Source organism: Brassica napus, chromosome C4 (genome assembly GCF_020379485.1).
Source record: "Brassica napus cultivar Da-Ae chromosome C4, Da-Ae, whole genome shotgun sequence".
Classification (NCBI taxonomy): Eukaryota; Viridiplantae; Streptophyta; class Magnoliopsida; order Brassicales; family Brassicaceae; genus Brassica; species Brassica napus.
Window position 1 is genome coordinate 37,947,835 of NC_063447.1, and position 20,032 is coordinate 37,967,866.

At 37.0% G+C, this 20,032-nt stretch overlaps 2 protein-coding genes and 1 long non-coding RNA gene across 5 annotated transcripts; 2 read left to right on the top strand and 1 right to left on the bottom strand.

Annotated features, from left to right (window-relative positions):
- The first annotated feature begins 161 nt into the window (after positions 1–161).
- On the top strand, positions 162–5,629 carry LOC106386272 (growth-regulating factor 4-like). The gene is made up of 4 exons (XM_013826141.3): positions 162–3,339; positions 3,435–3,626; positions 3,877–4,171; positions 4,882–5,629. The coding sequence occupies exons 1-4, from the start codon at positions 3,129–3,131 to the stop codon at positions 5,309–5,311; spliced, it is 1,128 nt and encodes a 375-aa protein (XP_013681595.1). The 5' UTR covers positions 162–3,128; the 3' UTR covers positions 5,312–5,629.
- A 175-nt stretch (positions 5,630–5,804) lies between these two features.
- LOC106385782 (putative pre-16S rRNA nuclease) lies at positions 5,805–7,566 on the top strand. Of its 3 annotated transcripts, none has more exons than XM_022700963.2 (7): positions 5,805–6,109; positions 6,187–6,338; positions 6,435–6,492; positions 6,751–6,819; positions 6,910–7,005; positions 7,137–7,186; positions 7,281–7,566. In XM_022700963.2, the coding sequence occupies exons 2-6, from the start codon at positions 6,190–6,192 to the stop codon at positions 7,173–7,175; spliced, it is 411 nt and encodes a 136-aa protein (XP_022556684.1). In that variant the 5' UTR covers positions 5,805–6,109; positions 6,187–6,189; the 3' UTR covers positions 7,176–7,186; positions 7,281–7,566. The 3 variants fall into 3 exon arrangements, with proteins under 3 accessions (XP_022556684.1, XP_048610164.1, XP_013681136.1); XM_048754207.1 differs by having other exon boundaries at positions 5,931–6,057; positions 7,097–7,186; XM_013825682.3 differs by having other exon boundaries at positions 5,935–6,109; positions 7,097–7,186.
- A 1,373-nt stretch (positions 7,567–8,939) lies between these two features.
- LOC106389143 lies at positions 8,940–11,029 on the bottom strand. The gene is made up of 2 exons (XR_001277976.3): positions 9,550–11,029; positions 8,940–9,334 (listed from the first exon to the last, which is right to left on the bottom strand). It is a non-coding gene; the product is annotated as an uncharacterized LOC106389143 (long non-coding RNA).
- Between the last annotated feature and the right edge of the window lie 9,003 nt (positions 11,030–20,032).

The window sequence follows — 20,032 nt, forward strand, 5'->3', positions numbered from 1 at the left end:
GTTCTCCACTAAATATCATTGAAGCATTTGTCATATTCGACCAAAATGTTATGGTTTATTAGCACGTTTATCTCTGTTTGTAGGATCAAATTTAAGCAAACAGAAACATTCATTCCCCGGCCCACCGGAAACGAATGTAAATGGCATAGTCCGTAAATATAGTGTGGCTTTTGTGGGTACCGGGTAGACAGGTATTTAACTATTTATGAACCCACACATAATTTCTTTGGTATCCTTCACTTATTTGGTCTCCGTCTCTCACTTTATATAGTGGGACCCTTGTCTGCTCCCTCGTCGGAAACTAGAGCGTTCGTTGTCCGGTTCGACTCGGCTCGGCTCACTTGATTTTTCAAATCCGCTAGAAATCGAGCAAAGTCGATGAGCTTGGACCGGGTCGTTCTTTTTTCTTGGTCCACAACAACAATTCTAAAAAAAGTTCTTTCGGTTCTATACAAGCATATGGAACACTCAAAGCAAATAAGAATGTGATGGTTATCATAGTATATTTTCCATACTTTTTTTTTTGATAACTATGGATAGTTTTGAGCGGTTCAAATAAAACTTTCTTTGTTTGGTGAGTGACTCAAGGTATTTTGTTTGTTTCAAGCTTTCACACTTAGTTTCCTTCAGATTTCATTATTTTTACACAGCTGCCTTTTATTTGTTTTCCCCTATAGTCAAGATGCAAGAAGTGCCAAAAGCTGTTACTTAGTGCACATGACTCATAAGTCATAACGTAACAAAAAAACTTACTTGACAATATTCGAAGATCCATATTTTAACACAGACATTCAAACAAAAGTTTATATAGAGATACTGAACGTACTCGATGATATAACTGACTAAGAGCAGCCGGGTCCCGCCTCTAATAAATTAGTATTCTGATATTTGTTTCTTATGGAAGAGCAGCAACGTTACGGCCTTACGGGTTTGGGTTATTTTAGAGTAGTGCATATAAATGCCGCCGAAACTGGTGCGGAATGAATAGAAGAAACTCAAAGGAATCTCTCTCTCTCTCTCTCATCAGAGTTTCTCTTCTTGGCTAGCTCACTCATATATGAACTATGGTTGTCATCCTTTTACTCATGTTCATTACTTTATTTCCTAAAAACTACTATCGTGGCATCACCAAAGAACAAGACTTAGGTTTACCCTAGGGTGAGTTTTTAAGTTCACCTCTCTTCTTATTACCCTAGGGTGAAATAAAAATACTTTGAAATTAATGAATGTTTTTTGTATTTATTCAGCCAAGTGAAGAAATAAATGAATGTTTCTTACTTCATTTTAATAGATGTTTCTAAGTTTTACTTTGCATATACTATTACTGACCTCTATGGCTCGATCATATCTCTCCAAGTCTAGAAACGCTTAGAAATAATACATTTTTAAGATGTAAACAAGTTTCAATTTCTTTGAAAATACAAAAATCGCATAAATTTTATAAAAATAAACTAATCGCCACCAATCCACCACACAGTTAGTGTTAGCCATGTTAGTATATAAGTAAAAATGTTACTAGTAATTAAAAACTTCCAAATGCATAGACGACGTTACACATTGTTTTTATGAATAAAAATGTTAAAAGTAAAGACGGTTACAAATGTAATTAAATAAATTAAATAGTTTACTAGCTAAAAACAAAATAGTTACGACCGATATCTGTAGTTTTAGTGATTTGTGTCACTATCCAAATTCAAACCTACATATTGCATGACAAAAGAAATGAACATAATTAAATCAGTAGAAATGCAAAATTTTAAAATAGTGATATGGTAAATTACAACGCTAAATCCTAAAGATAAATCAAGCAATTCATTGTATTAGAAAATCATGGTTAGCTAACCAACGTCTAATTTGATAGAATCTAGAGACCTTGATACTGCAGCTCTCTCCAAGTGCAGTTTACAATAACATTTAAAGGACATCAGTTGACTATGGAGTTAGTAAAATCCAAAGTGATTATTCTCAGAATCTGATACTGCATTTGTAACACAATCTCTGAAACAAATGACATCTGTATCACATAAATTGAAGGTTACTCACTTACTCTACATCACATTGAATGAATCTTAATTACACTATCTTAATAGGGTTCTCACTTCTCTTTTATCTTTAAGCTACTACATATGGAATATTAAAATGAGATTACAAAGGAAGTGATATTTCCAAGGCAGGTAGCCATAAACACTGCAGGTTACTATCACTACATCTTGCAGTGCTTTCTTTCTTAGATTTCTGACATACATAATTTTATGTTAAATAAAGAGGGAAACTATTTTCACTCAAGAACACCAGGGCTGGGAATTTTAGCAGAACCGAACCGAATCGAAAAATTCGGTTTCGGTAATTCCCAATAACGAAAGTTTCGTAAGGGGACTAAAGCAGGCTACCAATCCAATTTTTACAATGTGCTGGTTGGCTGTTCATGGACTTTTTTTTGGTTTTTTATTGGGTTCGGTACGGTAATTGGTTAGTTCGGTTTTCTAACAAAAAATTCGAGCAGTACCAATCTTAACCAAAATTCCAAACTGAACTAGCCGAAATTCTAAACCGAAATAGCATAACTTACCGAATAAGCGAACTAACCAAAATTTGAACATAAATAACTGAACTAACCGAATAAGCAAACTAACTGAAATTAACCAAATTTTTTTTTGAATTTTATTTATTTTAAACCAAAATTTAACCAAACTAACCAAAAAACGAAAACTTTGGTAAATTTTTTTAAAACCGAAACTTGAAACGAACCAAACTTTTTTCGGTTTACTTCGGTGAGGTTTCAACTGATCCGAACTAACCAATTCCGAACTAACCGAATAAACCAAACCCCGCATGTCTAAAGAACACTATCAAATATTATATTTAAACACTCATTTACTTTAATTTTAGTTTTCGCCTCAGGCCTCAACTGTCTTATCTCAGTCTTTTTTTATCACTTTCTCTAGCAACTGCCTGCAGTGAACAAAGAGAGTTTTTCTCTTTTGGGGGGGTCATAAGCCAAATAAATAAGACCTTTGTTTGGGTATCTTTGCTTATTAAGCCAGATTTTCTTAGACACAAAGAAGTGGAGAAATACTATCCCAAAAGCAACCAACACATTTCTCTCTTTTTCTCTGTCTCTCCACTCCATGGACTTGCAACTGAAGCAATGGAGAAGTCAGCAGCAGAATGAGTCAAAAGAACAAAGCTATGCAACTAAGATGTTCAACTCTTTCTCCCATCAGATTCAATCTCAGACTGCAACTTCTGCTACTGCTCTACCTCTCTTTGTCCCTGAACCCACCACTTCTTCATCCTTCTCATGTTTCTCTCCTGATTCTTCCTCGTCTAGGCTGCTCAGTAAGCGTGCAAGGAATTTTTTCCACTTAAAAGTTGAAACTATTGCTCATTTGTTTGTATGGGTTTTGTCTGTCTTTTGTATGTGAATTTTGTAGAGATGGGAAACTTGTTTAGCTTGGCACAGTGGCAAGAACTTGAGCTACAAGCACTGATATACAGATACATGTTGGCTGGTGCTTCTGTTCCTCAAGAGCTCCTCTTACCCATCAAGAAAAGTCTCTTCCATCAATCTCATTTGAACTTCCTTCACTATCCTCTGCAACATAACTTCCCCCATCACCAACCCTGTGAGTCTCTCTCTCTCCCTTGTCTATACGTCTAATTTTGATATAATCTTTAAGATATATAAACTATAATTTATAAGCTCGCTAAACAATAAAGTAAATATATTATATATGGGGCTACTTTGAAATCCTGTTTCTAGAAGACCTATGAGCAACATAGAAGACAAACTTGATGTCATGAGTACGTTTTTCGTTGGTTGTTAGTATGTTAGTAACAACATGTTACTAATGAACACACACTAATATAAAACAGGGTACTGGGGAAGAGGAGCAGTGGATCCTGAGCCAGGGAGGTGCAAGAGAACGGACGGGAAGAAATGGAGATGTTCGAGGAATGTTGTAGGCAGTTACAAGTATTGCGACCGCCATATCCACCGTGGTCGAAACCGTTCAAGAAAGCCTGTGGAAACCACCACAAATGCTGCCACAAATGCCGCATCTTCTTTTGCCTTAGGCGAGAAGCTTGGTCAGGGACCAGACAATCTTTTCTTCTCCTCTAGCTCTTCTCATTCTTCAACTCAGCATCTCCACCTTAATAGTCATCAAAGGTACCAAAAACACTTTGTTTAATTCAAGTCATTGGTAGGTTTGGTCATAAATTTTTTGCATAATGCCAGAAGACTAATTATTTCAGTTACAAAAAGACAGAAGACTAACTACAAAGAATTGAATACATATATTTTGGTAGAAAAAAAAAATAGTTTTTGGTAGATGTGTTGAAGTTGTTATAACTCTTGTTGTCTGGGATCTGTCAATAGTTATTTCACTGTGAAGTAATGCTGTAAGGAAAGGTGTAATGTTGGCAATTGGGTGACAGAGAGTTATTATCATCATTCTGTGAACAAAATAAAAACTTATATTCTTCTTTTACTTTTTTTGTTGAATAATATTGATAACAGTTGGATATGATAGAATCTATTATTTTGCTAGTTGGGTGAGACTTTTCAATCACAGAAATATAAAGAGAGATGTATTTGAAATAATGAGATGGTAGGGCCTGAGTGAAAGCTGACCAAACCTACATAGCAGAAAAAAAGCTCTCAGATTCTGCAACCACTTCCCCTTGAAAACACATATGAGAAAAATCTCTCATATTCTAACCAAGTCTCTTTGATAGTGGTAGAATTAGTAGGACTTGGTTATTGAATTAATCAGTCTTTACTCTCTACTTAAATAAAAAATATGAAACTCTCTTGTTTGGATCTCCGTTTGAAAATGTTCATGTCTTGTTGTAATCACAAAAGTTTGTCTCTCACAGTTGTTCTTCAGATATGAAACAAGAAAGGAACAACAACAAGAGGCCATATGAAGCTCACAATGGAAGAACAAACGATGGTCACATCCTGAGGCATTTCTTTGAGGATTGGCCACAATCATCAGACTCCACCTCACGTCGAATGAGCTCATCGACTTGTCATCTTTCCATCTCCATGCCCACTAACGCTTCATCAGATGTTTCTCTAAAACTTTCCACATGCAATGAAGAAGAAGAAGAAGCAAACATGAGAAACAACAACAACAATGAGAAGGAGCATCAACAAAGCATGATTTGCTGGAGCAGTGGAGAGAACCACCACAATATGGGTGGACCATTGGCTGAAGCCTTGAGATCAGCCTCTCCGACTTCCGGTCTTCTTCATCAGATGGGAATCTCAACTCAAGTCTTTTCATTGAAGAAAATGTTATAAATTATCAGACCAAGTCCTCTTCAGCACCTTTGAGTGTGCCTTTCTGCAGATGTGGTTCTATGAATTATTTCCTATTTCGATGCAGAAATATATGTCTTTGTATAAGAAATGGAACTTAGTTTTACAATCAAGATTAGTATCATCCTCTACAAGTATCATGAATGAGAGATTTTATGCATACAAGCTGCTTATCAGTCCTTTCTTTTAAAGTTTTTCTTGAATTTTGCTGGTTATAGAAAAGATTGTAGTTACAATGTGAATGATTGGGAGTCATTCTAACTGAAAATCATATATAAAGTGAATCAAGCAGGGAACATTTGATTCTCTCCCTAGTAATCTGTGAAGCAAAACATATAATACTGAACAAGGGAGTTATCAGCATAAACTCTAGTAACTCTGATGTAAGAGTAGAAATCAGCAAACTTTATAATTGGTACGAGAAAGTTGTAAATCCGGTTTAAGGTAAACCGAGAAAATGTCACAAAACCAGTCAAACATCACAAACTATACCGAAAGGGTTTGAAGGAAACACTCCGTTCTAGCTGGAGGGTTTAAGATTCTTCAGGCGCTTCTTCCTTCACGTTCGAACTGTACAGAGGCGAACCGAACCGGAATAAACCTTAACCGGCCCATCCCTAAACCTTCCATCATCTCGCTCGACCTCCCTAGTATGCATTTCGTGCTCCCACGCCCGAAAGTTTTCGCCTTTCAATCCCAACATCAATTTAAAGTTCCAACCTTTATTCGTATAAAGCTCTAAAACCCTTGTCAAACACTTGTTTCATTGTCTAATTGAAGGTTTCTAATACAGCAACCCTCAAAGCTCTGCACTTTATTCACAGATATATGATTTTTTGAGTCTCAATTTTGTACAGGAAATGAAGTATGTGAAGCCACTGAGGTTACTGGGTGATGCGTTGAAGACAAAAGTGTCAGTACCTGGTCGGTTTCTCGGGTTAGATGTTGGTGATAAGTATGTTGGATTAGCTGTTTCAGACCCTTCTAATATGATTGCGTCTCCTTTGAGGTACACATGATCCTTCTAATATATATATATATATATATATGTATTAAACTTGATTCAATCATTGAAGCTGTTGCTATGCTTTTACTTGTGTTTCAGTGTTCTGCTAAGGAAGAAAACAAACATTGACTTGATGGCTACAGATTTTCAGAATCTGGTAGGTGCTTGCTTTCTTCATGTACTCTCAACTAGAGTCTAGACTTGATCTTAAACAGAATTCAGAGCTTTTAGATCTTGTTAAAAAGTGGAGGAACATGTATAGCTTGATAGTTTAGATCAGTGTGTACTAAGATTGTTATGGTTGATCAATACTTAACTTATACCCCTCACGAGTCATTGCCATTGTAGATAATCTATTAACACTACTTATGAACTCTGTTCTAGTGCACCAATCACTTGCTTTTTACTCATGCAGGTCAAATCATTTTCTGTGTCAGGCTTAGTTGTTGGTTATCCTTTTGGCAAACTGAACAACGTAGAAGACGTAAGTTTTCTTCTTACCGACAGTGTTGTTCCACTGCTCTTTACTTGCACTTATAGACCATAAAAAAGAAGATTTTTCAACTTGGAATAGGTCGTCACTGTGAATCTTTTCATTGAGGAACTTCGTAAAACCGAAAAACTCAAGGATGTGAAGTACACTTATTGGGACGAGCGTTTATCATCAAAGGTATAGATTTTCTTTTACAGATTTTCAAAAATCTTGCAAGCCATTGTATATAGTATAGAAGCCTTTGGATCTCATGTAATGGTGGCCACAGACCGTTGAACTGATGTTGAAGCCTTTGAAACTGCATCCAGTTCAAGAGAAGACAATGTTGGACAAGTTTGCCGCTGTAGTTATACTTCAGGTACGGTCACTCATTTCTGCATTGGTTACAGACTCATGAAACCTGCCTCCTTTCTTACTCGGAAACCTCTGTTATGTTTGATTGTTACTTGCAGGAGTATTTAGATTACGCAAACAGGTATGTAAACACTGAGCCAGAAGAGTGAAAGAGAAAGGGGCAATAACAAGTTAGATTGGATAGATGAGTATGATTTGTTGCAATATCCTATAATTAGCTATAAGAGTTAGTTTTGGATAAATGAGTTTTTTTTTGGGTGAAATTTATCTCTGTGTACAGACATATTGCATCAAACACAGTACTAGCTCTTACTTTTCTTTTGGCAGTGATCATATCTATTTAAACTTTAGGCAAATAAAAGGCCTTTATGTTACTATGCGAAACAGAGCAGCTGTTGAACTTTTTTCATTAACAGTCATCTTCTTCCTCTTGATCTCTTTTTGGGGCTTAAAATCTCTACACCGCCACTTTTCATCTCTTCTCCTTCCATAGCAGGAGCAGCTCCTGAATTATTGCTACTCATTTTTGTCTTTTTTTATTATTACAACAAGTCTCTTATGCCTCTCCCACTATCTATGTACTTTTAAGTGTCTTATGAGTTTCGTTTAGGGGACAAATGTATATGATTATGATGTCTCAGAAGAGACTAAAATTTACATATTTGACTTGAGGACTATGCTAACTTACAACAACGTGTACTCTGAATACTTATACCAGAAAATTTTCTCATCTTGCTTAAAAGACACTTAACTTAGAACAATTCAAACTCAAGATGATCACCTATGGCTTTACATTCAAGATACCTATCATCATTACCTCCAGGTGAACCTGCAGCCTCTGGTCCACCGCCTAACTCATAGAAATCCGGCAGCTCAGGCGGTATTGCACACCGGATTAGAGCCCAATTCAATCCTTCAAAGAAAGGATGTCTTTTAATCTCTGCAGAGCCTCTCTCTGACCCGAGCCAGTTCTCTGGCTCCTTAACCAGAAGCCCTCTGATCAAATCCTTTGCCTGGAAGCTCACAAGCGGGCTATCAGGAAACATGAGGTTCTGCAACAAAACATTGGCCAAAGTCTCGTCGTTGTTGTAACCTTTAAAAGGTGTTTTCCCATATAAAAGCTCGTAAAGAAGAACTCCAAAAGTCCACCAGTCAACCGCAGCGCCGTGTCCTTCTCTTCTGATGATCTCTGGAGCTAAGTACTCGTGTGTTCCCACAAAAGGAATTGGACCTTGCTTCCGTTGGTTCAGCCACCAGCTGAGGCAAGTGTTGTTGAGCTCTTTTTGGTTTTTGGACTTGTTGTTGGTCTGAAGAGAGCCTTGGGCTAAAACATGAAGCCTGGCAAGATGGTTCCATGATACAAAATGGTTGCACTACGAGAAAAATCGGCATTAGTAGCACCCGAAAAACGCTATCATAGGGTTTTCGTAGCGTTTTTGTAAACGCTCTGACAGCCGCAGCTATGGTAGATCCCCCCATTATCGTAGCGTATTTTCGTGTGCTACAAAAAATAGATATATTGTAGCGTTTATCATGTACTATATTAAACTGTTTTAATAGCACCTTGTTTTGGCTATTACATTATTTTTTATGGCGTTATTATTTTGTAATAACATAATTTATAATGACATATTTTCAGTGCTATGAATATTGATCGCTGACAAATAAAATTGATTATTATTATTAATTTTGAGGTTTAATCTGGTTTAATATTAAAAATGGGTTTACAACTGATTTCGATATATAAATTAAACCGGTTTATAAATTATTTCGGTTTATATTAAAAAATCGGTTTACAATTGATTTCAGTTTATAAGTAAACCAGATTACAAATATTTTTGGTTTACAAATTAAACCGGTTTACATACAAACCGGTTTAAAAACTAAATCTGAAAAAAAAACCTAACTCTTTCGCACCCACCGCCTCCGCCGCATAACATCCATCTATGAAACCCAGTTTTCCAAAAACCTAACTTTAAGCCGTTACTCTCTCCTCCTTTCATGGTTGTCATAGCCGCCATCTCCATCACTACAGAGCTCCGATTTCGCCTTAGCTCCTCCTCCTTTAAGCTCCTATGCCTTGTTCACCTTCTTATTCCTCTGCCTACGCCCCTTCTCTCTGTCTCCTGATATTCTTCATCTTCTGTTTATCCTGAAATCCAGATTTCAAAACACAAACATAAAAAGATTTAAACTTTCATGGCAAATCCTTTCCATCAACTTTCTATACCAAAAACACCAAAAACAGTGACAAAACCAGAATCGAGAGAGAGAGAGAGAGAGAGAGAGAGAGAGTGAGAGAGAGAGAGAGAGAGAGAGAGAGAGAGAGAGAGAGAGATGAAAGAGATGCGTAGGAGATATAGAGACCTGTTTCTGATTTAGGTTTTTGGGGTATCTCAGAATCTAGGAGGTGACTTGGTGGAGCCATCGCGTGATTCACCTCTTCTTCCTCTCATCCTTCGACATGGTCTTCTTCGGCTGCATCGCTGTAGTTGTCTCTCTCGTGTGGTCCCTTCCAAACAACGCCGTGAGGGTCTCAGATACAGATTCGTTTGTGGTTATTGTTTGTGGTTAAGGTGATGGTGGTGGTTGAGAGAGATTTTTTTAGAGGGATGGAGAAGAAGATGAGAGACGGAGACAAAGAAAGTGAAAGAAAAGAATCAGAGGATACGCGGGTGAGACGAGAGAGAGAAACAAACACGTCTTTTTCAATGCATTTTTGTGCATTGGATGTATCTTAATCAACGGTTGTGATTGAAATATAGTGTAATCCTAGTGCTTGCACATTATTAGTTACTTTACTATGACCAATCATATATTTTGTAACTATTTCTTGTTTTATTTTTGTTTTAATACACAAAACAATTAGTGGTGACTTTTAATGTACAAAAATTATTTTAAGACATAATTCAAAGAATTAGGTTTCACAATTTAAAATTTAAAAATTTAATTTTAATTTTAGTTTAAAATTTAAAATTTAAAAATTTAAATTTGTAATTGATGTTTGGGATATATGAATTGGAATTATGGTTTATGTCTTTATGATATAGGTTAGTGTGAGGTATGTAGTTTAGGGTTAAGAGTTTTAATTTATAACTGAGTATATGGTTTGAGTTTTAGAATATAACTGGAGTTTAAGTTTAAAGTTTATATATAAGTTTGAAAAGATTAGATTTATGACTTTGTATGCAAGGTTTAAGTTTAGGGTTTAGGGTATTACATTTAGGGTATTAGATTTAGGGTATAGTGTTTGAGGTTTAGAATTTAAATATATTTTTAAAATGATTGAATTTTGAACTTAAATTTAAGGTCGAAGCTATATTATGAAAATATTGAATTTTAAAGTTTATGTTTAGGGTATAAAACATATATAGGGTTTAGGGTTAGATTTTTTTTTTAAAAAAATTACAAAATACAAATGAGTTATAGAAATTGTTTTTAAAGTTTAGGGTTTTGGAGGATTGAGAAATAAAAGTATCATTAACTTAATAAACATAAATGATAATCTAATTTTTAAACATAACCTTGATAATGTATATTGCAATAATATTAATAAATATGTTACGAAAGACAAAAGATAAGATGAGCCGTTTTCGTTGAATATATATAAAGATGTGGGGCCCGCTGCACTATTTGCACAGTGAATCCTACTTTTTCATGTCTATATAAACGAACGTTTGTGTTCGACGAAAGACACCATCTCTTCTCCTTCTTAATAACAAATTCTCTATTGTTATCAGTGTTATCTCCTATCTACGGGTATAAAATTTTCCCTTATTTAAATTCCTGCGATATAATAAAATTCCAGTTCTTTTTATAACACGTTATCAGCACGATCACTCTGCGATTCGGTAAAATTTATTTGTATCATTTATACCCTGTTATAATGGTCGGTATACCGCCTCTACTATTTTTTTTATATCATGTTATAATGGCCGGAATACCGCCTATATTATTTACTAGTAATTTAATTTATTTATTGGTCGGCAGAGCCGCCTCATATTCTGTTTATTATTTATTGGTCGGCTGAGCCGCCTTATATTCTGTTTATTATTAATTGGTCGGCCGAGCCGCCGTATAATTTATTTATTACTCTGCATTGATCGGCTGAGCCGTCGCATGATTTGTTGTCATAACATAAATATTTTATTGTCATATTTTTTTACTTTTATGAAATTTTATAGATTTGATTGACCGTTTAATACGATATTTTCAGACTAATTTTTGGTGCACTCGATTTAACCCCAACGGTCACAAAGAAATTTTTTCAAAAATTTTCCCTTTCTCCAACGGTTATGAACAGTGTTTTTCACCTATAAATACAACTCATTTTCACTCCATTTCATCATCCAAAACATTTCATCTTCTCTCAAAAATTTCAAATCGCTCTCCTCCGATTTTCCATTTCAAGAAAGATGATTCGCGCACTTTTGTTTTTATGTGCCATTTTTATTTGTGTTTCTATTTATGGTTTATTCGTTGGAGAATTTACTCCGAGTGAATTTAAGATGAATATCGGTTTAATTTTCTTTACATCGCTTCTCCTTGTAATTGCTTGTATGATTAATGTAAACGGTTTTTAAATTATGAAGTTCTAATAAAATTATTATTTTGTGTTTTAGAAATACAAATGGCAAACATCGAGAAACTCCAGTTCCCGGCTCTGAAAGTAACCGGCGAAAATTATGTCAGATGGGTCACAAATGTGAAACCTTATCTTGTAATAAAAAAGATAACCGAAGCGATAGAAGTCGGTAACAAATCGCCACCCGAGCATATAGCCGAAGCGATTATCTTCCTGAAGAAGCATTTAGATGAGAATCTAACTCACGACTATGGAGACGTTGAGGACCCAGCCGTACTATGGCAAGCCTTGAAAGATAGGTTCGATAATCAAAAGGAAATCAATCTCCCTCACGCTCTTGAAGAGTGGAAAACCCTGAGGTTTCAGGATTTCCAAAGGGTTAGAGATTACAATTCCACTATCTTGAGGATAGTTGCACAATTAAAATATTGTGGTAACCCTGTCACCGAAGCAGAAATGCTTGACAAGACATATAATACTTTCCACAAAGAACACAACGTCTTATCCCGAATTTACAGAAAATGTGGGTACACCAAATTTTCTGAATTGATGGTAACACTCATGTTGGCTGAAAAGAACGATGAGTTACTAATCAAAAACCATAATTCCCGACCTACGGGAGCCAAGGCATTTCCCGAAGTGAATGCTACGGCGGTAGAATATTCGGGAAGGAGAAACCAGACCAACCGAGGTCGTGGTCGGCGTTTCAACAACAAACGTGGAAAGCCTTACTATCCTAAAAGTATTAGATCTAACAAATGGGTTAGATCTGAACAACCTCCTAAAGGCAAAGAAACCGAAGAGGATACCACAAAGAAAAGTGAGACTGTATGTTACAGATGTGGATGTAAGGGACATTGGTCCCGTACCTGTCGTACTCCCCCACATTTGTGCAAGTTATATCAAGAGTCCATAAAAGGAAAGGCTAAAGAGGTGAACCTCACAGAAAATGTTGAAGGGACTTCATACCTTGAATCCTCCGACTTCGCTAATGAGCTGGACTAGATTACTCCTGAAGAGAATCGAAATGCCTATGATAAGAGTATTGAATAGTTTTCAGTATTACCATGTATAATTATTACATTTCTTGTTTTAAACAAATAATGATGTTTTAACATCACCTTAATGTATAATTATTGTGTTTTTCCTTATATGAATGAATTTTATGTTTCCTTTTATATTTATGACAATTTCAGAAATGGATCAGAATGGTAATGAAGCAAAATCCAAGAAACGGATTCGTGAAATATGCATACCAGATAGTGGAACAACGCACACTATTCTGAGACAAAAGAGATATTTCTCTGATATAAAACCAACAAGAATTGTCGTCAATACAATATCAGGTCCTGCAGACGTGATTGAAGGAACTGGTAAAGCAAACTTTACTTTACCGAATGGAACAAAATTTTCCATAAATAATGCTCTATATTCTCCAAGTTCTAAAAGGAATTTGTTGAGTTTTAAAGACATATATCTTCACGGATATGATACTCAGTCTGCAACTGAGGATGGAAAGAAATACATGTATGTAACTTCTGAGAAATGTGGCAGAAAACACATATTGGAAAAGTTTCCAGAGCTTCCTTCGGGGTTACATCATACTTATATCGATGAGATCGAATCAAATCTTGTAGTAGAACGGAACCCAGAAGAGTTCACGTTATGGCATGATCGCCTTGGCCACCCAGGAACTACAATGATGCGTAAAATCATAGAAAGTTCACATGGTCATCCACTGAAAATCCAGGAGATTTCTCAAGGGAATAAAATGACATGTGTTGCATGTTCTCTAGGAAAATTGATCGTAAGGCCATCGCCAACCAAAATCGATAAAGAATCACCAAAGTTCCTTGAAAGAATTCAAGGCGATATATGTGGACCTATACACCCACCTTGTGGACCATTCCACTATTTTATGGTATTAATTGACGCATCCAGTAGATGGTCACACGTTTGTCTATTATCATCTCGAAATGTGGCATTTGCGAGATTTCTAACTCAGATAATCAAACTGCGAGCACAGTTTCCTGATTATACTATTAAAAGAGTTAGACTAGACAACGCTGGTGAATTCACATCCCAAGCATTCAATGACTATTGTATGGTAATGGGAATTGAAGTTGAACATTCGGTTGCTCATGTTCATACGCAAAATGGTTTGGCTGAATCTTTAATTAAGCGTCTGCAATTGATTGCAAGACCATTGATCATGAGATCAAAACTTCCAACCTCTGTATGGGGACATGCCATTTTGCATGCAGAAGCACTCATTCGGATCAGACCGAGTGCATACCATAAGTATTCCCCACTACAGTTAGCGTTTGGTCGAGAACCAAACATTTCCCACTTTAGAATCTTTGGTTGTGCGGTATATGTGCCTGTAGCACCACCACAACGTACAAAGATGGGACCACAAAGAAGATTGGGAATATATGTTGGTTTTGATTCCCCATCAATTATAAGATACCTAGAACCACAGACTGGTGACGTCTTTACAGCACGTTTTGCTGATTGTCATTTTGACGAAAATGTATTCCCAGTTCTAGGGGGAGAAAACAAAAATGTTGGAAGTGATATAAAATGGAGTGTACCATCATTGTTATATCTTGATCCTCCTACTAAAGAGTCAGAACTAGAAGTTCGACGAATTATGCATTTACAGAGTATAGCTAACCAGCTACCTGATGCATTTGTAGATACCAAGACGGTAACTAAATCTCATATACCAGCTGCAAATGCTCCTGCTCGTATCAAAATGCCAAATGAACAAGAAAAGGAGGATGACACACGAGAGCCAAAAACACGCCTGAAGCGTGGTAGACCTGTTGGTTCTAAGGATAAGAATCCTAGGAAACAGAAGAAAGCTGAAATATATGATGCACCCAAAATAGCAGAAAATATTTTGGAAGAAATAAATGATAAGGATTCTGATGAATCAGAGCATCATGAATCGAAAGATAATCATGAGATTTCTATTAATTACATCCATAATAAAAGGATATGGAATAGAAATAAACAAAATGACCTTGATGATGCTTTCTCATATATTGTGTCAAGTGAAATAAATGAAGAAATCGATGATCCAGAACCAAAATCTGTCTATGAATGTCAAAAAGACATGATTGGGAACAATGGAAAAATGCAATACAAGCTGAACTTGATTCGCTTAATAAACGAAAAGTATTTGGATCTATTGTGCTCACACCTGCAGATGTGAGACCAGTTGGGTACAAATGGGTTTTCGTTCGAAAGCGAAATGAGAAAAATGAGATTACGAGATACAAAGCTCGTCTAGTGGCTCAAGGTTTTTCTCAAAGACCTGGAATCGATTATGAAGAAACGTATTCTCCAGTTATGGATGCCATTACATTTAGATTCTTGATGAGTCTAGCAGCTGATAAAAATCTAGAGATGCGTCTCATGGATGTTGTTACAGCTTATCTATATGGATCATTAGATACTGATATCTACATGAAAGTTCCTGATGGATTTAAAATGCCAGAAGCATTAAGTTCCAAACCTAAAGATGTATGTGCAATAAAATTGCAAAGATCATTATATGGGTTAAAGCAATCTGGACGTATGTGGTATAATCGTCTCAGTGATCATTTAACAAAAGAAGGATATGTGAATGATCCTATATGCCCATGTGTTTTCATCAAGAAAACAATATCCGGATTTGTAATAATCGCGGTATATGTTGATGATCTTAACATCATCGGAACTCAAAAGGAAATACAAAAGGCATCAGACTATCTCAAAGGAGAATTTGAGATGAAAGATCTTGGACAGACACAGTATTGTCTTGGCCTACAAATAGAACATTCACAAAATGGTATATTTGTGCATCAATCCACATACACTAAAAGAGTGTTGAAACGATTTAACATGGATAAATCAACTCCTCTTAGCACCCCGATGGTCGTTAGGTCACTTAATATTGAAAGTGATCCATTTAGACCACCTGAGGAGAAAGAAGAGATACTTGGTCCAGAAGTACCATATCTAAGTGCAATTGGAGCGCTGATGTACCTTGCAAATTGTACACGGCCTGATATATCATTTGCTGTGAATCTTTTGGCAAGATTCAGCTCATCTCCAACTCGAAGACATTGGAATGGGATTAAACATGTTTTTCGTTACCTCCAAGGGACCATTGATTTGGGCTTATTTTATCCTAAAAGTTCAAAAGGTCAAATGGTTGGTTTTGCAGATGCAGGATATCTTTCAGATCCACACAAAGCCCGATCGCAAACAGGATACGTTTTTACGATCGGAGGCACTGCTATATCTTGGCGTTCCCAGAAACAAACGCTCGTGGCTACTTCTTCAAATCATGCTGAGATAATTGCACTCCATGAAGCAAGTAGAGAATGTGTATGGCTGAGATCAATGAGCCGACACATCTGTTCAAGCAGCGGGATTGGCGAAAATACGGAGCCAACTATTCTATATGAAGATAACGCGGCATGTGTTGCTCAAACGAAGGAAGGATATATCAAAAGCGATAGAACGAAGCATATTCATCCGAAGTTCTTCTCATACACTCAAGAGCTCGTGAAAAGGAAAGAGATTGAAGTAAGATATGTCCAATCATGCGACAATGAAGCTGACCTCTTCACAAAATCACTCCCTACCTCGGTATTCAGAAAACACATCCATAACATTGGGATGCGCCATCAGAAGGATCTATGACTGTTCATTCGAGGGGGAGCTTACGTAGTTGTACTCTTTTTACCTTACTATGGTTTTTCCCATTGGGTTTTCCTGGAATGGTTTTTAACGAGGCAACAAAGACGTTAAGCGAGAGCGGATAGTGACACCGGCCCCCAAGGGGAAGTGTTACGAAAGACAAAAGATAAGATGAGCCATTTTCGTTGAATATATATAAAGATGTGGGGCCCGCTGCACTATTTGCACAGTGAATCCTACTTTTTCATGTCTATATAAACGAACGTTTGTGTTCGACGAAAGACACCATCTCTTCTCCTTCTTAATAACAAATTCTCTATTGTTATCAGTGTTATCTCCTATCTACGGGTATAAAATTTTCCCTTATTTAAATTCCTGCGATATAATAAAATTCCAGTTCTTTTTATAACAAAATATAAATTATTCTAATAAAACACAAGTAAATCAAAAACTAGCATGTAATTTACCATTAAATTTTTTAAACATACAAAGTCAATACATGAAAACATGAACTCAAAGCAAAAGACAGTTGACAAACTCAACGATGAGTTTGGATATTAAGTTGCAGAGACTGCAAAGCATCACAAGAATACAAAAACCAAGTTCAATTTCATAGTTTCTCTTGCTTCTCCGAACCAATGCCTCAGCAAGCTTTAACAAATTACCTCCAGATACGGACAACCCTTGAGAATTTGCAGGTAAGGATCAACAACAAATCAGAACCAATGGACAAAACTTTGGCTTTTCATCATATCTGATTTCAAGTACTGTCTTGAAACTCAGTAGCCATCTTATATTGTGAGGTTTTTGGAGCCTGCACATAACTCATCATGAACATGGTTACTTGGTCCCCTCAGGAGCTGTAGCTATTCTTGGTATAAGCATCAGTAAACATGAACACAACATGAGGATACCATTTTGAGTTCCACAGATAACTTTACAGCCATTCTAAAATTCAATCAGGTCAGAGGAAACAGCAATACATATTAGATTGGTAGTAACACTGTGGAGAATCAGCGTATCCATCAAATCAGGTTCAACATCACGCAAAATTCTATTCTATCATTTGACAAAGAATTAGAACCTGCCTTTTCATCATCGGATTTGCAAGTTTAGCAGCAGACATGGACTTCTTAGCATCAACTACAGGAGATGGAGGGAGATGACCTCCACAAGGTGCTGGAGATTTCTCTTTATCTTTTTCTAATCTTCTACTCTCTAGTGACTTTAACCAAACTCAAGTAACCTGCAAAATGATCATTACGCAAATCAGATCACAAAAGAATATTTCCAAACTCTAAAACTAACAACAGTGAAGTAATCCTAGTAGAGCACAAGTTTTTATGCTAGCCCTGAATCAAAAGAGGACAACTTTAGTTGAAATTAGATCAAAAGAAACGATTTTGTGAAGTACATAGCAAAGACAAAAACTTTAGTCAAGTGTTCTTCATGACCAAAACAGACAAGAAATAGAGTAAAGACATAACCTATATCCATGTTTAGAAAGCTTAGTAACAAAACAGAGTGCCTCAAGAGTGTCAACCAATACAATGAGAAGCAAAACAAAATCAAAATCAAATGACAAACAAACCGAGTCTTTACTTGTTTCAAGCTGGAAGTGCCGAATCCAGAATATGAAGACAACATGAGTAGTTGAACAAGTGACCATTTCTCTTTAACCAGAGAAACTGCAAGAGGCTCCAAGTAACTGAAAACAAGATGCTTCATCAATCAAACACTGCACAATCCTTGCTGTATTCCATTCCCACCTGACACAACACAATTAACTGTAATAAAGAACAAAACTTCCAATTGAAAAATCCGAGTGTACTCACCACTCAGTCTGATACAGGGAAGGACACATTTCCATCTTAAGCAAACTCGAAATCGAGTTTCTCCTACTCTCCAAAAGCGCAAATGAGGACGCAGATTCATAAGCAATCCTTCGCCACTGTGCGTCGCCGATCTCGCCGTCCTCACCGCTAAGCCTCACGTTTACAGTCTTCCATCTCAGAGGTAGCAAGAAGCTCCCTTGTGAACTTATATCCTCTTCTGCCATTGAAGACTAGCAGGTCTTCTTCCCCTCCAACATCTAAGGTTTCGCAGAAGCAGAGAGAACATATAGGGTTTGGGATTGTCGGAGCGTAGCTGGATTGAGAACGGAAGAGGTGGGGAAACTCGCCGGAGTTGTGCCGAATCTGGGTTTGAGATCATCGAGTTGAAAAGAATTGATTTTTTTTCTAGACATGAATGAACGAAAATTTGTTGTCTAGAGGAAGAAAGGACTTATCAAAAAAAAGAAATTCCCAAAAACAAAAAGTTTTGGTGTCAAAAATCAAAATTTCCGCAAGTGTGTTGGCGGTTTAAAGTGTTACAAAAAAAAAGTGGGTACTAAAATGGGTTTTTGTTAGACATACTTTTTACTTACCTATTTACATCCACACATACTTTCAGCATGTGAGGTACTTCTTCTTTGTAAATTTTCCAAAGAACCCTTGTTGTAACAATTGTGAGAAGAAACAGATGCGGAAACAGATGAATAAAAGCGATGTAACAACGACACAGAGATTTAACGTGGTTCACCAACTTGGCTACGTCCACGGGCAGAGAGAGATCTTATTATTGGAGGCGATATTGAGTTTACAAAGTGCAAGTTTAGGGTTACTTCGAATACAAGATATATATATAGTAACATCTCGCATCTAAAACCCTAGACTAAACGGACTCATGGGCTTAAGCCCACGATCAGATATAACATCCATAATAACTTGATTTGATGCAACGCTCTTGATGCAACCGAGTCGGTATGATGTACGTGATGTAACATCCAGATTCAAGGCATATCAACAATTCTCCACCTTGACTTGAATCCTCTCAATAACAGATGTACCAGATGCACCTTCAAGTGCCAAATGTACCAGATGCGCTTCTCTACGCTAGATGTACCATCGCTCTCTTTGCCTCAGATGTCCCTTCGGACCAGATGTGCTGCTTAGACGAACAGACGCCATTTAACGGCCAGATGCTCAACTAGAGCCAGACGTTCGTTATCAGCCAGATGTCCCAATAGACCAGACGTCCTTACGGACCAGACGTCCTTGCGGACCAGATGCCCCGACGGGCCAGATGCCCCAACGGGCCAGATGTCCTTGCGGACCAGATGCCCCTTCGGGCCAGATGTCCTTGCGGACCAGATGTCCTTGCGGGCCAGATGTCCTTGCGGACCAGATGCCCCTTCGGTCCATATGCCCCTTAGGGCCATACTAACAGTTTGAGATGTTTAGCAAGTCTAAGCAATGCTTAAACTTGCTGTGAGGAACCGGCTTTGTGAACATGTCATCATGATTATCTGCAGTTCCTACTTTCTTCACTTCAATTCGCTTCTCATCTCTCAAGAAGTGATACCTCACATCAATATGCTTCGTTCTCTCATGATGAACCTGATCCTTGGCTAAGCATATAGCGCTCACAATACACAGTAGCCTGATCTTGATGTAAACCGAGATCATTAACCAATCCTCTAAGCCATATTCCTTCCTTCGCAGCTTCTGTCAGCGCCATATACTCTGC